The sequence below is a fragment of the Saimiri boliviensis genome, chromosome 10, assembly GCF_048565385.1.
Source record: "Saimiri boliviensis isolate mSaiBol1 chromosome 10, mSaiBol1.pri, whole genome shotgun sequence".
In the NCBI taxonomy this organism is placed as follows: domain Eukaryota; kingdom Metazoa; phylum Chordata; class Mammalia; order Primates; family Cebidae; genus Saimiri; species Saimiri boliviensis.
In genome coordinates, this window is record NC_133458.1 from 95,023,725 (window position 1) to 95,043,404 (window position 19,680).

At 44.3% G+C, this 19,680-nt stretch overlaps 1 protein-coding gene across 2 annotated transcripts in view; it reads left to right on the plus strand.

The window, feature by feature from the left end:
- Window positions 1-19,680, plus strand: part of CREB5 (cAMP responsive element binding protein 5) — a 423,257-nt gene that overhangs the window by 165,117 nt on the left and 238,460 nt on the right. For both annotated transcript variants that reach the window (XM_003935162.4, XM_074379650.1), the window contains one exon: window positions 3,084-3,256. In XM_003935162.4, coding sequence (XP_003935211.3) covers window positions 3,084-3,256 — 173 coding nt within the window. The remainder of the gene's footprint in view (window positions 1-3,083; window positions 3,257-19,680) is intronic.

Sequence of the window (19,680 nt, forward strand, 5' to 3'; positions counted from 1 at the left end):
GGAACAAAAAGGTAATATTTCATCATATGAAATATCCCATGAATGTTATAGTTCACCCATTCACTCACTAGTTATTGAGCACTGGGATATGCCAGCCACTAAGCCAGACAATGGAGACACAATGGGGAGTAGAATCGAATTTACTTCCTTCTCTCATTGGGCTTACAGTCCAGGGGAGAAGCAGCTATCAATCAAGCAATCAAAAACAACTGTAAACCATTGTACTGTCAAGGAAAAGGACATGGTACCCATCACATGGGAGGGAGTGGGCAGGAAAGGCTTGCCTACATGGTGATTGATTTTGAGGTCTGAAGGTGGAGGCAGGGCAAGGGCCTATGCTGGAACAGAGCATGGTTAGGATGAGGCTAGGAAATATCTAGAATGCACGAAGGAGACCAGTTAGGAGGTGGTTGTCTAGACAAGGATAGAAGACGATGGCAGCTGGGTGTAGGTTGGTGAAAGGATGGATGGAAAGACTGGAAGAGATGGAGGACGCTTAGTTAAACTTGTAGATCGTGGGGACTGCCTAAGAGGGTGATAGAAAAGAGACATCCAGGATATTTGAGGAGCGTCCATATGTTTTTAGATTCTTTTTTGTGAATTTAAAGATTGTGATCTTAAAAAATAAATTGTATAGCAGCAGTGGCAACCTCTGGTAACACAGCACAATGGAGGTAATTCTGAAAGAGGAGTCAAAAATGGTTCTGGGCCTTGGAACCGTTATTGACAGAGTAGGTGACTGTGAACACGACGAGAAATTTTAAGTGTCTTTGAACTTAACAATGTACAAAATCATACCTAAAGTTTCTGACCTCATTAAGACGCAGAAAAATAAGTTTGTTAAGGTTCACTTTCAAAAGAAATAACACAATTTTCTTTATTTTCATGATCATTTTTAGTCCAATTCTGTAAATCTGTAGATCCTATAAAAAGAACTGAAGTATGTCCCTGCACTGCCACCAAAGCAGATTACCATTTCCTTTCATCTTACTTTACCCAACCACTGTAATTTCCCATGTCAGAAAAACTTTCCAGTGTAGAAGAGAAGTCTTTGGCCTGTGCGTATATATAAGTCTGTTCCTGCCTTTGGGGTCCCACAATGACACAGTAGGCTCACAGTCTAAGCCGGGTGCCCAGTTTCCACCTGGACTCCTGGCAAACTGTGTGGTCAGGATTTAGAAATCAGAAACCTGGGCAAGGTGCAGTGTGATGGACACAGCCACCCCAAATACCATATATGTTATCACCATCGTTTAACACGTAGTGCAGGAAATCCTTCTCTTTGCAGAAGAACTTCAAAGGACTACTTCTAGTTCTCCTGGGTAACATTTATTTTTTCTTTGCTAACACCAAAGCGCAGACAGATACGTATTTTTCCTTTCGTAAATGGCTGGCGACGCTCCATTTTTTCCCCTCCCATCTTCAACCCTTTGTCCAACAGACCTCTTAAATTTCTGCGCCCTTCTAGGCTGAAGAGCTGTACCTTGCCGTTTATAGAGACTTACTTCTTGCCCTTAGCTATTACTTTGTTTGGCCAAGCACTTTCTCTTTCTCTCCCTCCCCTCCCCACTCCCCCTCCCACTCCCCCTCCCTTCCCCCTCCCCTCCCCCTCCCTTCCCCCTCCCCTCCCCTTCCCTTCCCCCTCCCTCCCCTCCCCCTCCCTTCCCCCTCCCCTCCCCCTCCCTTCCCCCTCCCCTCCCCTTCCCTTCCCCCTCCCTCCCCTCCCCCTCCCTTCCCCCTCCCCTCCCCTTCCCTTCCCCCTCCCTCCCCTCCCCCCTTCTCCCCCTCTCCTCCCCTTCCCTCCCCTCCTCTCCTCTCTTCTCTCCTCTCTTCTTTTTTTTTTTTCTTTTCTTTTCTTTTTTCTTTCTTTTTCAGAGACAGATTCTTCCTCTGTCCCTCAGGCTGGAATGTGGAGTGTAGAGGTGTGATCCTGGCTTACTGCAGCCTTGACCTCCTGTTTTCAAGCCATCCTCCCATCTCAGCCTCTCAAAGTGCTGGCATTACAGACATAAACAGTATGCCACTTTCTCTTTCTTTACTGGGTTCTAAATTTCTTTCTGACCTTTCAGTCCCAATGTGTTGATCAGCCCTCTCTGCTCAGTGTGAATTTTCTCTGGTTGTCCCAGTAACTTTCTTTTCTATGAAGAGCTATCTTTTAAAACAGTTTTATCTTACATATTTTACTTACTTTTGAATTTAAAACAAATAAGCCTTCATTTGAAGTAATCAGAAATAAATACATGATATTAGGCCCTGTAAGTGACTCAGGCATTTCATTTGTTCTTTCACTGGTTTATTAATGCTGTTAATATACATCTGTTGAATGTCTGCTATGGTCCAGGCACCACGGGATAGAGTTGCGAATACAAACATCCTGTGTTCCAGAGGAAAAGACAGGGAACAAGTAACTAGACTCTTGATTATTGTTCTGTCTTCCCATTACTCCATGCATTGTGAGAGATGGATTTTATGAAAATGCAGCAGAAAGCGGCAACTCTTGCTCTGATCATTGGCTCTCAGACACCCTGCCATGTATTTCAGTCATCTATCCTCATTCCACAGATTATTGAGCTTGTGTCCTGAGTCCTGAGATTATGATTTGGAATGATAGTCATGTTCTTAAAAAACATATATGATTGGCCACTCTTACAGGAGTACAAATTAAAAAAAGAAAGAAAAACAGCGTGCTTGTCATGCAAAGCAAGATGCAGAATGACTGTTCACGAAATCACGGTAGTACGCTCTTACCACAAAAATTATTTTCAAATCTGATATTCCTCCTCCAAGTCAGAGAAGGCAGGCACTAAACATCTCTGATGCGAACCCCACATCAGGGTGACAGCAGAGTGATAAGGAAACTTTAAGGCATTGTCTCACGTGCTTTATGCTAAGGGTGAGTAGTTATTTTTCATCTCTTTGTAGCTGTACGTTATAACAAGATGAATGGGCCCATGGCTTGCCGGAAGCCATAACTCTCTCTATAGTTGACACGACTAGATTCCCAGTTTTGGCCTTTGAGAGCTTGAGAGTAGAATAAAAACATTGACTCCTCCTGACCTTTCCCCTGTGTCTTCTCTGGGCAGAATATCTCGATGCATAATGCAGTTGGTGGGGCCATGACGGGGCCCGGAGCTCACCAGCTTAGCAGCGCTCGGCTGCCCAACCACGACACCAGCGTTGTGATTCAGCAAGCCATGCCGTCGCCCCAGTCCAGCTCCGTCATCACTCAGGCACCTTCCACCAACCGCCAGATCGGGTAAGGAGCCCTCCTCGGCTGCCCCTGGGTCCTGGCTGGAGCTCAGGAAATGTTTCTGGACTTTCTCCTGGTTTCTGGTGTACAGATTGGTTGGTTTTTCTGGCTGGTGTGATATTGGCTAGAGCTCAGAGTCATGCTTTTGATGGGAGAAGGGAGGCGTCTCTGCTTGGTAGGAGCTGTTTTGATCCTGGACTTTGGGTGGTAGGGGTGGGGTGAGGAGCAAGTCATTCTGTGTCATCATTTCTTCGGACAAGATTTGTGAACTTTAAGATGACTGTGGGAAAACCCATGGTTGTTATGGAGACCAGAGTATAGTGCGCCGAACAAATGCTTGACGTGGTGGAGGGAATGCTCTACCAGCTCAGCCTTGTCTCCGGCAAGTGTGCCCTTCCCTTCCTGGGAGCTGCCACACTCATCTGCTGTGTCTCCTGTGTACAGCAACCCCTCCTTGTGTGTGAGAGATAAACGCTGCCCAGTGGATACTTGAAAGTGTGGATAGTACCAAACCCTGCGTATAATATGTTTTTCCCGTCTGATAACTGAGATAGCTATTAAGTGACTACTGGGTGGGGTGTGTCTACAGCGTGGACACGGTGGACAGGGGGATGATTCACATCCTGCGGGGATGGCTTGGGACGCATGAAGTTTCATCATGCTACTCAGAATGGTGAGCAATTTAAAACTTGTGCACTGTTTATTTCTGGAATTTTTCTTTGAATATTTTTGGACCACGGTTAACTGAAATCGCAGAAAGCAAAACTCCGGATAAGGAGGACTACCGTATTTCCACAGTCGTCCTGCCCTCTGCTCATTCTTTACTGCTTCTCCTTCTCGTTGCTACCTCCTTAGCAGCCCTCCCCTTCTCTATGTTGGTCCATACTGATTCCTGGAGTAGACAAAGCAAAGCAAAGCCCCTCTCTCTCATTTATGCAAATAGACACTACTGAGGAATTGAGGAAAAGTTGGTAGAAAGATCCTGTTATTGAACCCGACGCGCCATGCCATGTGATGGAAAGAGCCCTCATTTCTGGGTGTCCTGCGTTTGCTCTAGCCCCTCGCTATGGCAAGTGTGGTCTGAGGATCCGCAGCGGGGGCATTTCCAGGGAGCTTCTCAGAAACGCAGACTCTGGCCCCACTTCCTCATCCCCAGAATGAGGATGGTGACTGTTCTTTCCAACCTCACGAGAGTAAAGATGTAATAAAAGATTTAAGAGCATGTGGGTTCTTGGGAAGAAAAGGTAATAACTTTAAGCCAAAGAACTGTGATAAGGTTCTCTTGCTGGCAGCTGAGAGCTGGCTACCCTGTGCTCCCAGAATCCTCTTTTTAAAGTGTGAAGGGGCGCTTGCTGTGTTTGATATGTGCATCAACATTCAGTCTGAATTTTCAGTCGAATATCGGATGTGGTCATTAAAAAATTAGACACTGCTCCACAATTGGTCAGTATGTCTTTCCCCTCTTGATTGTTGGTATTAGAAGAATTCCAGATCCTCGGACTGGATGCAGTGGCTCATGCCTGTGGTCCCAGCACTTTGGGAGGTCAAGACGGGTGGATGGCGAGGTCAGGCGATCAAGACCATCCTGGCGAACATGGTGAAACTCCGTCTCTACTAAAGATAGAAAAGTTAGCCAGGTGTGGTGGCGTGTGCCTGTAATCCAAGCTACTCCTGAGGCTGAGGCAGGAGAATGGCTTGAACCCAGGAGGTGGAGGTTGCAGTGAGCCGAGATCGCGCCACTGCATTCCAGCCTGGCAACAGATCGAGACTCCATCTGAAAAAAAAAAAAAAAAAAAAAAGAATTCCAGACCCTCAGGGAACACTGGCATCTAGGATGCTCCAGAAGGGGCAGCTTGTCTCACATTTCCAACTTAGCAGCATGGGCTGTGACACGTAAAGACCCACCTTAAGAAACGAGAGTTATGAGTAATGACTACATTGTGAGTTTGCCGTGGGTGCGCTTGGTTTTCTGTTCAAGAAACAGAGCGTTAACCTGGCCCTTGGAATGCTTGACCTTGTTGAAAGAAGCCAATGCTAGGTTGGCAAGTGTCTCTGCTAAAGATTTCCTTTCTTCTCAAAGGACCATGAGAGCAAATGTTGCCGCTATCTAAATCAAGAACCCATAGTATGCTAAGAGGGTGGGGTGGGTTCATTAAAGACAGCATCTAAATCTCCAGGGATTTCTCTCAAGTGGCTTGGCTTTCAGCAGACAATTCACAGTGAGGCCAACTAATTATAATTATTTTATTTTTCTTTCAAGGGGAAAAAACATAAAATGTGCTAGAGTTTACTAGCAGTTTTACAGCATTCCTTCCCCCTCGGAGTTCTCCTGCCTCCCTCCCCCCGCCACCCCCCACCAACTACCCTTTTGGAGGCCCTTAGTATTCAGCCATTGTTAGCACAAAGCTGGTCTTTATGAAACAATCTTTTAAGGGCTAGCACTAAAGTTTAAGATGAGTGCTGACTGTGCAAATAATTTACCCAGCTGGCCCAGGACTGTACATTTGGGTGACATTTGTAGGCTGTGTCACCATGCCTGGATGGAGGTGGGTTTCTCTAAAATAGATGCCTTTTGGACACACTCCATCTTCCCATTTATTCTCCAGCCTGGGGTGTTGCGTGTCACTCCTGGTGTGTCCTAGGAGATAATTGTCACTTTTAGGACACTATCTCATTGCCAAGCCTGATGGAGGCTATTTCTTTTCTTGAGATTCCTCCCTGGTGTGTTTGCCATGTTGATTCAAACGCACACATCTTGTCATTTCCATTTTTCTCCACCCAAAACTTTGCCCGGATGATTCTGGAGACTCAGCGAGAAATAACCCAACCCATCTCACCAGTAGATTCAGTATGGAACTCTAGGTGGTAACATTTGGGGATGGTTGACTCTTTTATTTCTCTCAGGAAAGAGGAAATGAGTACTTACTTGAAAACATGAGTTCCCTCTGGAGACTGTGTCTTTAAATGAGCATTTGAAATTGCAGATAGCTTTTTTTTTTTTTACTTTTTTTTTTTTTGAGGCTGCACAGAACCATATTGTAGTAATATTCTGATTTTTATCACAACCTCAAATATTTAAGTGTCAAAATCTGGCCAAGCCACCTGCAAATGTTTGCCATGGCTACTGGCCAACAAAAACAGCAAACAGCAATGAAAGTCTTCATTCAGGCTCAGCGCTTAAGCTGCATCCAGCCAGAAAGACTGGGACCCACCTGTGCCCACGCACAGCACTCTTGTGCTACAGCCAGCGGGTGTGTTCACGGCTGAGACTTTGTGGGAGAGGGGCCCGCCTGGCTCCTGCTCCCCCTCTTCCCTTCTTTTCTAGCAGTGCTTGGCTGCTGCAGACAACCCCATATTCTCGATCTTCTCTGTCTCCCTCTTCTCGCACTGCAAAATTTAAGCTTCGAGGCTTGAAGGTATTGGGAGAGCTGTCGACTTGAAAATGGGAGCGGTGCCAGTTATCACAGGGGTTTGGGGACAAAGGGTAGGCATCCTTGTAAGCATTTGATTTTCATGCTTTTGGAACAGGCACTGAGCCAAACCAGACCAAAATGAGTGCAAATGCAAAAATCCAAAGCAGTAATGTTCAAAGGAACATTAGACAAACAGCACGTGCAACTTCCATTCCACAGCACAGTGACCCATACCATACCCGATGCCCAGTTCTGTGAACGTGGTGCCATTACCTCAATAGAAACGAGAGGCCAATATAAATATCTCAAATTGCTCTTGTGTGGTTGAGCAGGCTAGAAAACGCAGAGCTATAGGGAGAGTGGGAGGCATCCTCAAACTAGTGACTACTTGTGCTTGGTCAAACCGGCAGACGCTCTGTCGGGAAGAGTGTCTTTGGCTGATTGATGGTAGCATTTTCAGAGATAAGTTTCCCAGATGGAAAAAAGAGGGAGCTGTGGGGAAGACAAGTGAGACAGAAAACAAGCATGTGTTAAATAGAGATAAAATCGATTCTGCCTTGAACCAAATACGTGGCCGAATCCAAACCGTATCTCTCCTCTAGTCATTTTTATTAGCTGTCATATAACAGGCTCATTAATTCAGGATCAAGTCAGCGAGGCATGGGAAGACGGCGGATGAGTAGGTAGCGCTGCTGGAAGTTCACTTGCTCTGTGTATCTCTCAGTTTCTTATCCTCTAAGACATTTTTGTAGGAGTCAATAATCAGTTGAGAGGTGGCTATAATCTTAATAGATCCCAGCTTTCTTAACTAAGTTCATTCTTCCTTATGGGATAAGTGATAGTAGATAATTGACACTCAGTAATTCTTCAGGAGAGCAATGAAGATAATATGGAATTTGGAGCTCTACAATGGAGATGAGTACAGAGTCCTGACAGGTTATGGGAGACACTGCCAAACTATTGTACACATTTATTTTCTTACCCTTTACTTCTTTGTAGGGCGCTGGCCAAATATATCTAACATCAGGATATACAAATGGGGAGAATTCTGGTTAAGAGAATGGATTGGCCAGCTGTATCAGGAAACTTGGGAATATGTTCAACAGAATGCATATATGAAGACATTTATATAAAAAACACTCTCCCTAATTTTACACCAATTTTAATCTTGGAACATACAGTTCCACATGATGTGTAGCTTAGGCATTTGGTTATAAACCCTATTTGCATAGGGCTGTAGCTAGGCAATAGAGATGTAAAACTTAGCAAGAAATTTATATAAAATATACAAGAAAATCTTGTTTTGTGTAAAGATAAAAAGGTGCCAAGACTTATGATAGATTGTATCTCCTCTCACCTTTTCCATGCCCTTTTATTCCCTTTCTCTTTGCAATCCCAGACACTATGTGTCATGCAGAATATTAGATGTAGTTCAATGGATATAACCAAGGAAAACAAGCAACCAAAGAAAAATGACAATGAAAAGAAAAGCTGATTATATCTCAAAACTTGTTCGTGGCAGAAGCAATCCTGCTTTTTTCTATTGGGGAGAGTCGTGTGCCTTTGCTGTGTGAGTTAACAATCCTGCCCAGTGTTCCATTGAGATGGGAATGTTAATAGATTTGAGGAGTTTCTGTCATTGTTGCAGGGGGTGGGGGAAAGAACAGAGAAGTAAATGATAGCATCACCGAAGGTCATGGTTTAAAGAAGACCTAAATAACAAAGCAGCTTACAGGTCAAGAATGTGTTTGCTCTGTCAACGCATACGTGTATGAATCCATTTTTAAGCATTTTCTCTTTTTTTGAGACGGAGTTTCGCTCTTGTTACCCAGGCTGGAGTGCAGTGGCGCGATCTCGGCTCACCGCAACCTCCGCCTCCTGGGTTCAGGCAATTCTCCTGCCTCAGCCTCCTGAGTAGCTGTGATTACAGGCACGCGCCAACATGAACATGCCCAGCTAATTTTTTGTATTTTTAGTAGAGACGGGGTTTCACCATGTTGACCAGGATGGTCTCGATCTCTTGACCTCGTGATCCACCTGCCTCGGCCTCCCAAAGTGCTGGGATTACAGGCTTGAGCCACCGCGCCTGGCCCATTTTTAAGCATTTTCTAAAGCTCCTTGAATGAAACGGAGCATGAGTAAGACTGTCACCATCTCCCATGGGCTAATGCGGGGGACATTCAGGCCAGCCTCCTTCCTGATGGAGACAGCGGGGCAGCAGGTCCCCGGCTTGTCACTAGTTCTCAGCCCTTAGCCAGGACAATTTGAAGCCCCTTTGAGTAATGCAGACCAGAAGCCATTATTTTCTGCTTTGTGTTTTGCTGAATATCACAGCTATGAACATAGCTTTATTATTGGAAAGTTGCTGGATCTTTCACAGCCCCAAGAACATTTACGAGGGCCCTTCCGGGGGATGCTTTCTGGGAGGGTTGACAGACTTAACCATATGGCTCCCGTTAAATCCCATGCCGAGCCTTGAGAAATTACCTCTGACAAGGGGGCCAGCCGCCTTCCACTCACAGGGTTTTATGTGTGGAACGAAACATTAAGTACTGATACTTGAGGAAATATAATGTTTCTTAACATTCAAAAGTTGTAACACCACATGGTATTGTGGTCAGACGAAGTGGGTAGAGCCAGAACATGGGAGCACATGGCTGGGTATTCCAAGAGGCAGAAAAATACTCCAGCTCTCATCTCCGATTCTGGTTCTTGCCTGTGATTCCTCAGGCAAGCATTGTATCTTAGTGTTGTCTCAGCTTCCCATCTGGAACACAGCAAGGCCCCTCTACCTGGGAGAGAAAATCAGAGGTAACTCTGCGATGGCTCAAGCCCTTCGTTAGAAAGGACCTTGATACTGACACAGAGGAAGAGGAAGGAAGCTAATATGTATTCAGTATCTATTATGTGCCAGGCACTGAACTAGCTTTTCATGTTATTTCCTGTAATGTTTTAATAGCTCAGAGAGGTGGCTCTTATTTACCCCAATATTGTTGCTCCAAGAAGGAGAGCAACTTGTCCAAGGTCACCCAGCCAATGAGATAAACAGAGTTTTGAATATGAGTCTCTTGGACTCAGAAGCACGTTTTCCCATGCTCCTGAACTTGGCAATACCAGTGTGCCATGGGAGACCCATGCACATGCCTGAGCCTCGGAGAATCCTCTATGCACAGGAGTTAGCCATTGCTCAGTCTGTCTGGTTACAGTGTCAAACACTTCATCCCCTCATGAGTAAGAAAACCAAAGCATCACAGAAAAGTGAACGGCCCTGTCTCCAACATTTGGTTGCTCTATATTTGGCTTCTTAGCTTGCAGGAAGACCTCTATTCCCTGCCCAGGGGCAGTTCAGCTTCCAGATTTCTTCCAGTTCCTGAGGGGACAGGTGACTTTGCTCATGAGCTCCTCTTGGAGGAAGACTTCGTTTCTGGAGCTTCCACACAGAACCTGGCAGAATCTCAGAGTTCCTGAAGCTTCCCTCTAAGTGCCTTGGTGTGCATTTCCTGTCTTCTGTTTTTGGAAAAGACAGACACTAGTGAGGGACTGCTTCTGCAGCAGCTAGCCCGGGATCATCCTTTCTGTGCTTATAGTACATCTAGACACTTGTTCTTTTGTGCAGCATTACTGAAAAGATATGCCTGGAAGACAAGAGCTCACTCGCAACAAAACCATGTCAGGTCAGAGGGGAGTCAAGGAAAAGCATTGTTGTGGGTTCAGAGGTCATGGGTTTTAGACATTCAGGCTCTGCCATTTAAAAGGTTTTCAGCCTTGGCCAAGCGCTGAGCTTCCCCAGGCCTGGGTTCCTTCACCTACATATAAAGAGGTTAGCCAATTAATTGAGTCAGTCTCAGCTCCAAAAATTCTCATTCCCTGCCTCTTTTCTGTCTCAAATTTATTCTCTCTTTTGGTTTGTCTTCCTCCAGGAGCCAAGTTTGGCAGAAGCTCTAGATTATCGGACCTCCTAGATAGGTTCACCTATCCCAGAAAGTGAGGACAGAAGAGGTTTCAGGAAGAGAAGGCAGTAAAAGACAGTACAAGTTAGGGGTCCTAACATATGAAGTTAGAGAGACTTGACTTCTAGACTTAACTCTTAAGTAAATAACAGAAACCTCTTCTCTTTGTCGGGTGTTGGTTACAGGGCACATCTCTACTAGTTTAACATGCATAATTCTGTTACCTGGGAATTAACACGACCATTTTGCAGTTGAGTAAAGTAAGGTTCAGAGGTTAAGTGACCTGCCCCAGGTCATAGTAATAATAGCCAGAGCCAGAACTTGAATCCCGACCACCTACTCCACATACTATCCCACAGTTCCCAAGAAACTTAATTTGCCCAAGTTTAACTTTTCTCATGTGTAAATGGGGGAGGTACCACTACAACGTTCTCAAAGTTCTTTTCAGCACTAAAATGTTGATGATCTCACAACTAATTTAAAATTAAAAACTACTTAGTAAAGTAACTTCTTCAGGTGCTCAGTGAGACGTGCGTGACCAGGTCTGGTTTCCTCCCTTGAAGTAATCTTATCAGGAAATTTTTCTTTTATTCTCACTTTGCTAACAGTGGCTTAGTTTTGGAGGCTTGACTTGAAAAACACCTAAAATAGTAAGCAATGTAAAAGAAGTCCAGCGCAAGAGATCTGGATGATGATTTAGCCGGACACAGTCCTATGGGAAAATGCCGTCTACTGCCTTAGATGCTGGAATTATTATTATTTGGGGAATTATTTTGTAGAAGACCTGAAGCAAAGCTTTATCTCATAGCACTGGCTAGTGTCTTCCTCTGTGTAAGCTTTGGGTAAGGCACCATATAAGTGAATATTTGGGATTTAGAGTACATAGTCACCTATAATGCAAACTGCAAAAATTACCTGCTCTTTTCTGTACATGTTATAGTTTCGACATCAAGATTGGCTCAGTATTTCCTGTTCACAGATCCAGAAGCAAGAATGAAAACCTAGCAGGTTCACATGGCTTGCGGTGTTTACAGAGAGTCCCATGACAGAGTATAACTGTTTATTGAAGAATACCAAAGAGAGTATTGACATGGGGAAATAATTAGTGCCCTGTGCAAACTGAGCGTATTAGGAGAAACTTGACTTGAACCTGGTAATTCAGAGCTGGTACTTTGGAACTGGAAGCACACTTTGCTTTTTTGAAGTTTGCGCATGTCCAAGTAACAGGGCAGTGTCCCAGTGGACATTTCAGGTATTTAGAGCTTTCATATTCTGTAATACTCTATGTCTCATCAAAGGTAAATAAGTCTTGTCCTAACTGTTTGATGGATTCTGAATTAAAAGAGAACCGTTAATCTAGAAATTTGGAGATAGCCTCTGGTGCCCTTTGTGTGTATGATGTATTCATGTAATCAGATACTTTGAGATTCAAAAGATAGCTCATTCCACAGGTTCTCTCCTATGTAGTTTTCATTTGTATTACACCAAATAAATTTTCTCCACAATCATCTTTTATATCCTTTCTAATGGGGATTTAAAGATTATATAAACACCATTAGCATTTTACCTTTGATTGAATGAGACTAACACGTAAACGTCCAATTTGGTCTCGAATTTTGAATGTAAAGGGAATCCCTGATATTAAGATTCTGCTATATACAGATGGAATCCTATTTCATGAGGCAGTGTGACACCGTTGCTCTAGGAAAAGCCAAGGCTGGTGGCTCTGACTCTACCATGCATGAGATCTGGACTTTGAACAGGCTTCTTTACCTTGCTGGGGGCCTGACTTTTCCATCTTATAAAAAGAAAGAAAGAAACTAGGTTGTCTAATAACTGCCTTCTCCTAGCTCAAATTCCCAATAATTTTGAAACAAGCTCTTAGGAACAAGTGTGTTTCTTTATCATGGCTCGCACCCTGCAGCAACACTGTTTGGCTGACATAGAATGCTGAAGAAGAATTCTACAAAATGCATGCATTCGCATTTAGCAGGCAGTCTAGTAATCCCTTTGCCAGGTATGTTGTGCTTTTGGCAAATATCAACTAAAAGTTCCTGTAGAGTAATAAACATTCTTAATGGTACCAGACACATTTAAAGGAATTTGGAGTTTTATAGTTTTCCCCCCTTTGGCAAAGTGCATTTTGGCTGATGATTAGGCCAGTAAAGTCTGTAAAATGATAGGACCCTTGTGAGCATTGGGTAGTGACATGATGGAATGTGCTTGGTTTGCTTTTGCAGGGTCACAGACCTTTGCAGAGAACAGATGGCCCCAGACATCTTTGAAATGCTAGAAATGACTTCCTGAATAACCACATACCCATCATATCTTGGTCCAGTGATGGTAATTCACAAGCCAAACACACAGCACTTTACAGCTGACCTCCAGTGTATTATTTTTAGTAATAATTTTTAGTAAAAAAGAAACACATGAACATTTTCTACCTGAATAGTTGTGATGATCACTGAAACCTGGAAGACCAAATACCCATCCCCAAATCACTGAGCCATTGAACACTGGTCAGATGAGCAATGACATATCTTAGAATCTATATGGGCAGGAGGCTAAGCATTTGACAGACTCTTGGGGATCTCTGCTTACTTAGCATGTCACTTCATCTCATTTTTTCTTAAAAGTCATGCTCAAATTGCATATTTAAAGAGATAGGCAGTACAGTGGTAGATTAAAGAGAAGGTAAATGGAGTAGAAGCGGATTCCATTCCAGTATTGTTTGGGTTGCGGAAGGGAAACCTATTGGATGAACCTGCAAACTCAGTGAAACCAGTCTAATTCTAAAGTCTTTCCAAAGCCCCATGTTGAGTCCGTGAATATTTTTAATGTCAAAACTAAACAAAATGCAACCTATAAATGCATATTCCATATCATAGACTTTCTAAAACAGTGAAAGAATTAGTTTAAAATAATCCAACTAAACTTCGTATTGTTAGAGTCAACTGAGGAATTTTACAGACCAGGTACATCCAAATAAAAATCTGATGAAATGAAAGTCTGGAATCAGAGAAAGTTAAAGACTTTTAACTAAAAGGAAAATGAGGGGTGTGCGTGTGATCGGGTGTGTGGTGTCAATTACTAGATGTGTTCCAATCCCCCCACCATATGCACACACTGTGTGGATAACTGCTACTTACTTAACACAGCTCTGTAGTCAGGCACTTTGCAGAGAACCAGAGGAGTGAGTATGTTGAAATCTCATTTGGCAAGTGTGTGTGTGTGTGTGTGTGTGTGCGCGCGCATGTGTGTGTGTGTGTGTGTGTGTGTGCGTGCATGCGCACACGTGTCACAGAAAGATTTTTGTAAAAAGAGTGTGTGAAACTTTGGCTACCCCACCTGAAGCCACAGACAACCAGCCTTATATTGGGGCCATTGCATTCCATAATTATTATTGCCATTAGGAATAATTATTATTTGCTTGGTTGAGTTGGCAGTTTGGAGCCTGCCTGAGACAGAGGCTTCTCACAGGAGCCACAGAACACAAAGGCCCGAACAGTCACCCACGAGTGCTTCAACATGTCTGGACGACGTCCTTCTCTTGGTTCACTTCATTGAGTTTCATACCCATTGAGCTTCAGACTGAATGAAAAGTACATCAGATACAAATCCAGCGTGAATGAGTGCTGGCCCTCAGCTTTTTTTGATTGAGGTCTGAATTCTTGTCTTTTCTCAGGTCTGGAGATGAAAGTTAATATTTTTCATGACACTGTGTTCCTCTAATTAAAAATTGAAAAAAAAATGACAGGATGGGTCTCCTGCTAGAGGCTAGGTTCGAAATAGTCTGAGAGACAAAGTGCAGGAGAACGAGGAAACCCCCAGCCAAAAAGCAGCAAGGCTGTGTAGGAGGCAAGGCAGTGACAACTTGAACTTAATTTTTTTCCCAATGTGATTAGCCTTCTTGCACACAGGCCCCGGATTCCAGATTCTGTATTGTTTCTTCTGTCCTTTGCTGTATCATTTTGAAATAACTGTTCCAGAATATTCCTCCAGCCCTCTCTAGGGATCTCGGAGAAAGTGTGGCCAGGGGTTTTTAACCAGTGGAGTGTTCACAATAGAAGCTGTCCCTGGCGAAAGGCTCACCAAGCCATTAAAGAGTAAAGAACGTGACAAGACATTCTTCCAGACGTTACTTTTCCCGTAGACTTGGTTGGTTCCTTGCCAGGGCCTGTACCACAGTCACAGGCAGAGGCCTGTGGGTGCTTAAAGAGAATCACACATGCCCTCAAGTGCGGGCGTGCCTCCTCCCCTTTACATCTTCCTCCCATAGTGGTTGTCTGCAGCTCAAGTGGCTGAATCGGACCCCTCAAGAGCTTCCTAAAAAAAGGCTGAATCAGAAGAAAACACCCAACAGCTCCCAGTTACCGTGTCAGGCCCAGCACAGTGGAGTGAATTTCAGCTTTGTCTCCGCAGGCACCCAAACAGCCTGTCAGGCATCGCAAAGCCAACTGTGATTCTGAGACAGGGCAAGGAAGACCTGGGTGACCTGGCTAGAATCAAGGGAGGCGCCGCGTCTGTGTAATCATGTCCTGTCCACCTGTCAGGAATGCAGGTGACTTGGTGCACACCTGGTCACAGATGTGGTGCCAGGATGGGGTGAGCAAGAAGAACCTCCTCTCCCATTCTAGGCATTGGAAAGATACTTATTTTGCTATTATCCTTTGCAAAAAAAGGTTCTTCGGGTGAACGCCCCTCTACGAAGAAGAAGTACATGAAAGTTGCACTGCAGTGATTTCCAAGGATTTGTGGTCCTGGACGTTATATATAGAAAAACTGTTTACTGGGAAAATATTACAAAGGAGCATTTCTGTCTGGGCTTTTATAAAAGGTAACAAAATGTGCTGTAAAGAAACCGAAATCCAGCACTTTCTCAGTAGTATTAAAGCCTGTCCTTAGGTAAAATTTCATGGGAGTGTAGAGTTGCTGCTTTTTCATTTTTCATTTGTTCTTGGAATTTAGGGGTAGAGAAAGGCCAAGGGAAAATGGCCCTTCGTCAGCCAGGAGTTTAATAAAGACAGGACTTTAATTTGTTCATTCTCAATGGTAGCCTTCACAGGGAACCACATTTTTACAAAGTCACAGTAGTATATTGTTTGTATCAGCTCTTAATAAGTTCCATTGTTAACTTTTACATCAAAGACCCTGTTGCACCAGCTCCTTTTTAGTCTTAATGATAGGAAGTGCTTGTTTTCAGGGTGTTTCCATGAAAAGCATTTGATCCTTCCTGTTTCCATGATGGATTTCTCTGCAAGGCTGGGAGTTTTCCAAAGTCTAACTGTTACATCAGTTTTTGTGGTGGTGGGTCTCATTTTTCTTCTAGTAAACACTGTCTTCTCTCCTAATTGACTTAATTTTCCGTCCTTATCTCTAGTCAAGAAATGAAAAGAGCTTGAAAGTTTTGTTAATTGTACTGAAATTAGGTGTGTGGTGAGTTTTAGAGGGGCATCCAAACAGAACTGGATAGCATCAGAGCCTTGAGGAAAGTTAGATGGCAGACCCCAAGGGTGAAGAGGGCAGAACACAGGTTGACATATGGCAACTCTTGGGAAACTTGTTTTGTCAGTTGCACAGAGATTTCTCCTTGAAAAACAAGGTAACTGATTTTTTTTTTTTTAAAGAGCAGACAGATCCCAGAACATTGTAATGTGAAATCTAGGTACCATAACATAAAGATGAACTATTAAAATATGGGCACCTCGAATGCACTAACCTGGGACCAACAGAGCCTACTCAGGGTCTGCCAAGGATGAAGGGCATGGTGGGCAGGGCTCCCCATCTCCCAGGTATGCCTTCTACCACAGCAGCTTCACATTTGTGAACTTAGTTGGGTTTCTGCATCAGCTTTTCTTTGAGCAAAGGGTTCTACAGCAAGAACGTAGTTTGAAAACTACGAAATTGAAAGATAGTTTTCTCTCTACATACTACAAACAAGAAGAAAAGTGAATTCTTGGGTATGATTAAGCAGGTACCATCTTGAAGACCAATTTCCAGGAGAACCAGTGATACCCTTAAAATCATGGAAAGTGGGTGAGCTTGGAGAGGCAAGCTGTGGCTTCCGAAGTGGCTGGGGGGAGAATAAAACACGAAAGAACTTTTAGCAATTGGATATGAGGGAAGAAAATCATCAGAAGGGAAACAGAGAGACTTCATGGGGATCTGTCCATTTTAATCTCTCAGGAAAGGGTTGAACAACAACAACAAAGGAAGTTGTATCATTTCAGTGTACCCTTTTGGGTAGGGTGCACTCACACGTGATTGCAAGGAGGTGCCCACGGCACTGAGCCCCAAGAGGAGCAGAGAGGCAGCATTCATGGGCAGAGCGCCTGTGCTTCGGCCTCCACCTTCCACCTGCACACCTCCACTCTACGTTTCAGTTTAGTCCGCCAGGATTTCACTACCATTTTTTCCTCTTTCTTCGCAATTTCACCTCTACCACGGTCAAGCCTGAGCTCTGCCTCTGGGAATACCTCATGCGACGTGATGACGAACTCCTGAGGCCTCCTTCTCAGGGCCTGACCCCTGGGACAGTCCTTTACTTCTTTCTCTTCATAGGCTCAGCGTGTCCTCATCTCACTGGCAAGTCCGCATTGCTGCCATCTTAAATTATTGCATGTGTGTTGTCATGAGTTGAATTGTGTCCCCTCAGAAACATGTGTTGAAGTCCTAGCCTCTGGCCCCCGTGGACGGGACCTGATTTGGAACTAGGGTCTGCAATCAGGTTAGGACGTCGTCATGCAGGATTTGGGTGAGTCCTAAAAACAATGATTGCTGTCTTTATAATAAGGCCATGTGGAGACACAGGGACTGAGACACACAGGGAGAGCGCCTTGTGTTTGCAGAGTCAAAAATATTGGAGGGATGGAGCTATAAGCCAAAGAATGCCAGGGACTGCCATCCACCACCAGAAGCCCGGAGCCAGGCATGGAGCAACTTTCCTTCAGAGCCCTGTGAAAAAGCCCCTCCTGCTGACACCTTGATTTCAGACGTCTAACCTCCAGAACTGTGAAAAAAAAATACATTTCTGTGGCTTTTAAACCACCTAGTTTGTGATAATTTGTGACTACAGCCCTAGAAAACGAATACATGTGTCTCCATGTAATTATGGACCTATGCTTTGCCAATGGAATCGTGATTAAAAAAAAAAATTTCACTCCATTCTCCTTTCTTTCTTTTTTTTTTTTTTTTGAGATGAAATCTCACTCTATCGCCCAGGCTGGAGAGCAATGGCATGATCTTGGCTTACTGCAACCTCCACCTCCCGGGTCCAAGCAATTCTCCTGCCTCAGCCTCCTGAGTATCTGGGACTACAGGCACCCACCACGACACCCAGCTATTTTTTTTTTAATTATTTTTAGTAGAGATGGGGTTTCACCATGTTAGCCAGGATGGTCTCAACCTCCCAACCTCGTGATCTGCCTGCCTTGGCCTCCCAAAGTGCTAGCATTACAGGCGTGAGCCACTGCGCCCGGCTCATTCTCCATTTATTGAAGTACAGCAGATGTGGGGGATAAATACATCAGGATAAAAAGCCAACTAAGAATAAACATGAGACTACTCTCTGGAGAAGAGCTATCTTGCTGTTGGGCCCTGTTTGGTGAGATGCCCCCAGTTATCAGTTCTCCAATTGTACAGAAAGGGAATGAAGAGGCCTGCTCTAGGTCAAACAGGTCCACCATGAATATCTTCTATGAAAGATCTTAATAGACACGCGTTTTACCTACACGGCCATAAACCTCCCCTTCGAGGCAAACAAGAGAGAGAGTTTTTTCTTTAGCCTTGAATGCTCTGCTCAGTAGTATTTGCTGGATTCTGAAGCACACACTTTCTGTTGATTAAGCTGTCTGCCCTGTAATTTGCCAGGGATGGAAGATGAGCGTTGCAGAGAGGTGTGGGAGCTTTTCAACTCAGCCTTCTGGAAGTTCGTAGCAGCTAATGACATTCTAGCAGCCCTGAAGCAGCTTCCTGTGTGGACACGAAGGAAAGGGCACTAGAGAGTTAACCTGAGGAAAGAGAGCCCAGGGTGGGCCTTGTTTCTCCGTGTGTGTGTTTGTGTGTTTCTTCAGACACTGGGGCTTAACCACAGAGAGATTTCTTTTAGGTGGGGCCTAATTCATTGCAGCCCCTCAGCCGGAGGGCTAGGGCTCATTTTCATGACTGATCAGAGTTTTAAGTGCTGTGCTCCTACTATATGTTTTTGAAAAAGGAAGTAGCTTATGTGACAGGACTGTTCTTTTGATCTGTTCACTTTTCCTAATTCTTTTTGAAGCATCCTCTGCCTCCTTCTCTGGCTCTAAGTGATTTAAAGGCAAAGTCCTTGCGTTTATATGTTCCAAGAAACCTAATGCTCCAAGAAATCCAATAAAGCCCCACCGTCAGAATTGTTCTGGGGCACGAGGGGGCAAGAGATGGCCACCCAGAGTGAGCCTGCATGGGAGGGAGTTAGAAGCAGTTAGACGTATTCACTGTCTGAGGCTCTCATTGCGTCAGGATGAGTGCAGGCTGCAGACACCTGTGTGGTTGTAACTAGGTTAACAATTACTTGAACATTTGAAAATTTAGTATTTTCAAGTCAGGAAAGTTTATTTACCACTGAGCACAGCAAATAACAAAGGGCCCTTTTGCCTGTGTATCTTCCCTATTTGTTTGAATTCTCCTGTCTTTAGAACTTTGCATTTTTTCGATGGAGTGATCCTGGGTTTTCTGTTTCTCAAGGGCTCATCAAACCACTGTGGCATCTTGAGTCTCGTACTTTTTTTTTTTTTTTTAGTAAGTCAGAAAATGGAAGCAATTCTCACAGTCAGACACTGAGTCGGTTTGAAGGGACACTTCCAAAAGCATGTGCTCCTCATGGTCCTCACTGTCACGGGCCAGAACTCTGCATGGGTATCTTCCAAACTCATGTTTCTCCTAGAGTCCTGATGAAAGACCCCTCAGTGAGCATGATGGCTGCCTCTGCAGGAGGGGAAGGCGGGGGGGCAGCGAGAGTTCCCCAGAGAAGCTCAGAGCTCTGGGAGGGGTCCAGGGTGTTCTTTAATCTTCCTAAAATAAGAATTGGCCA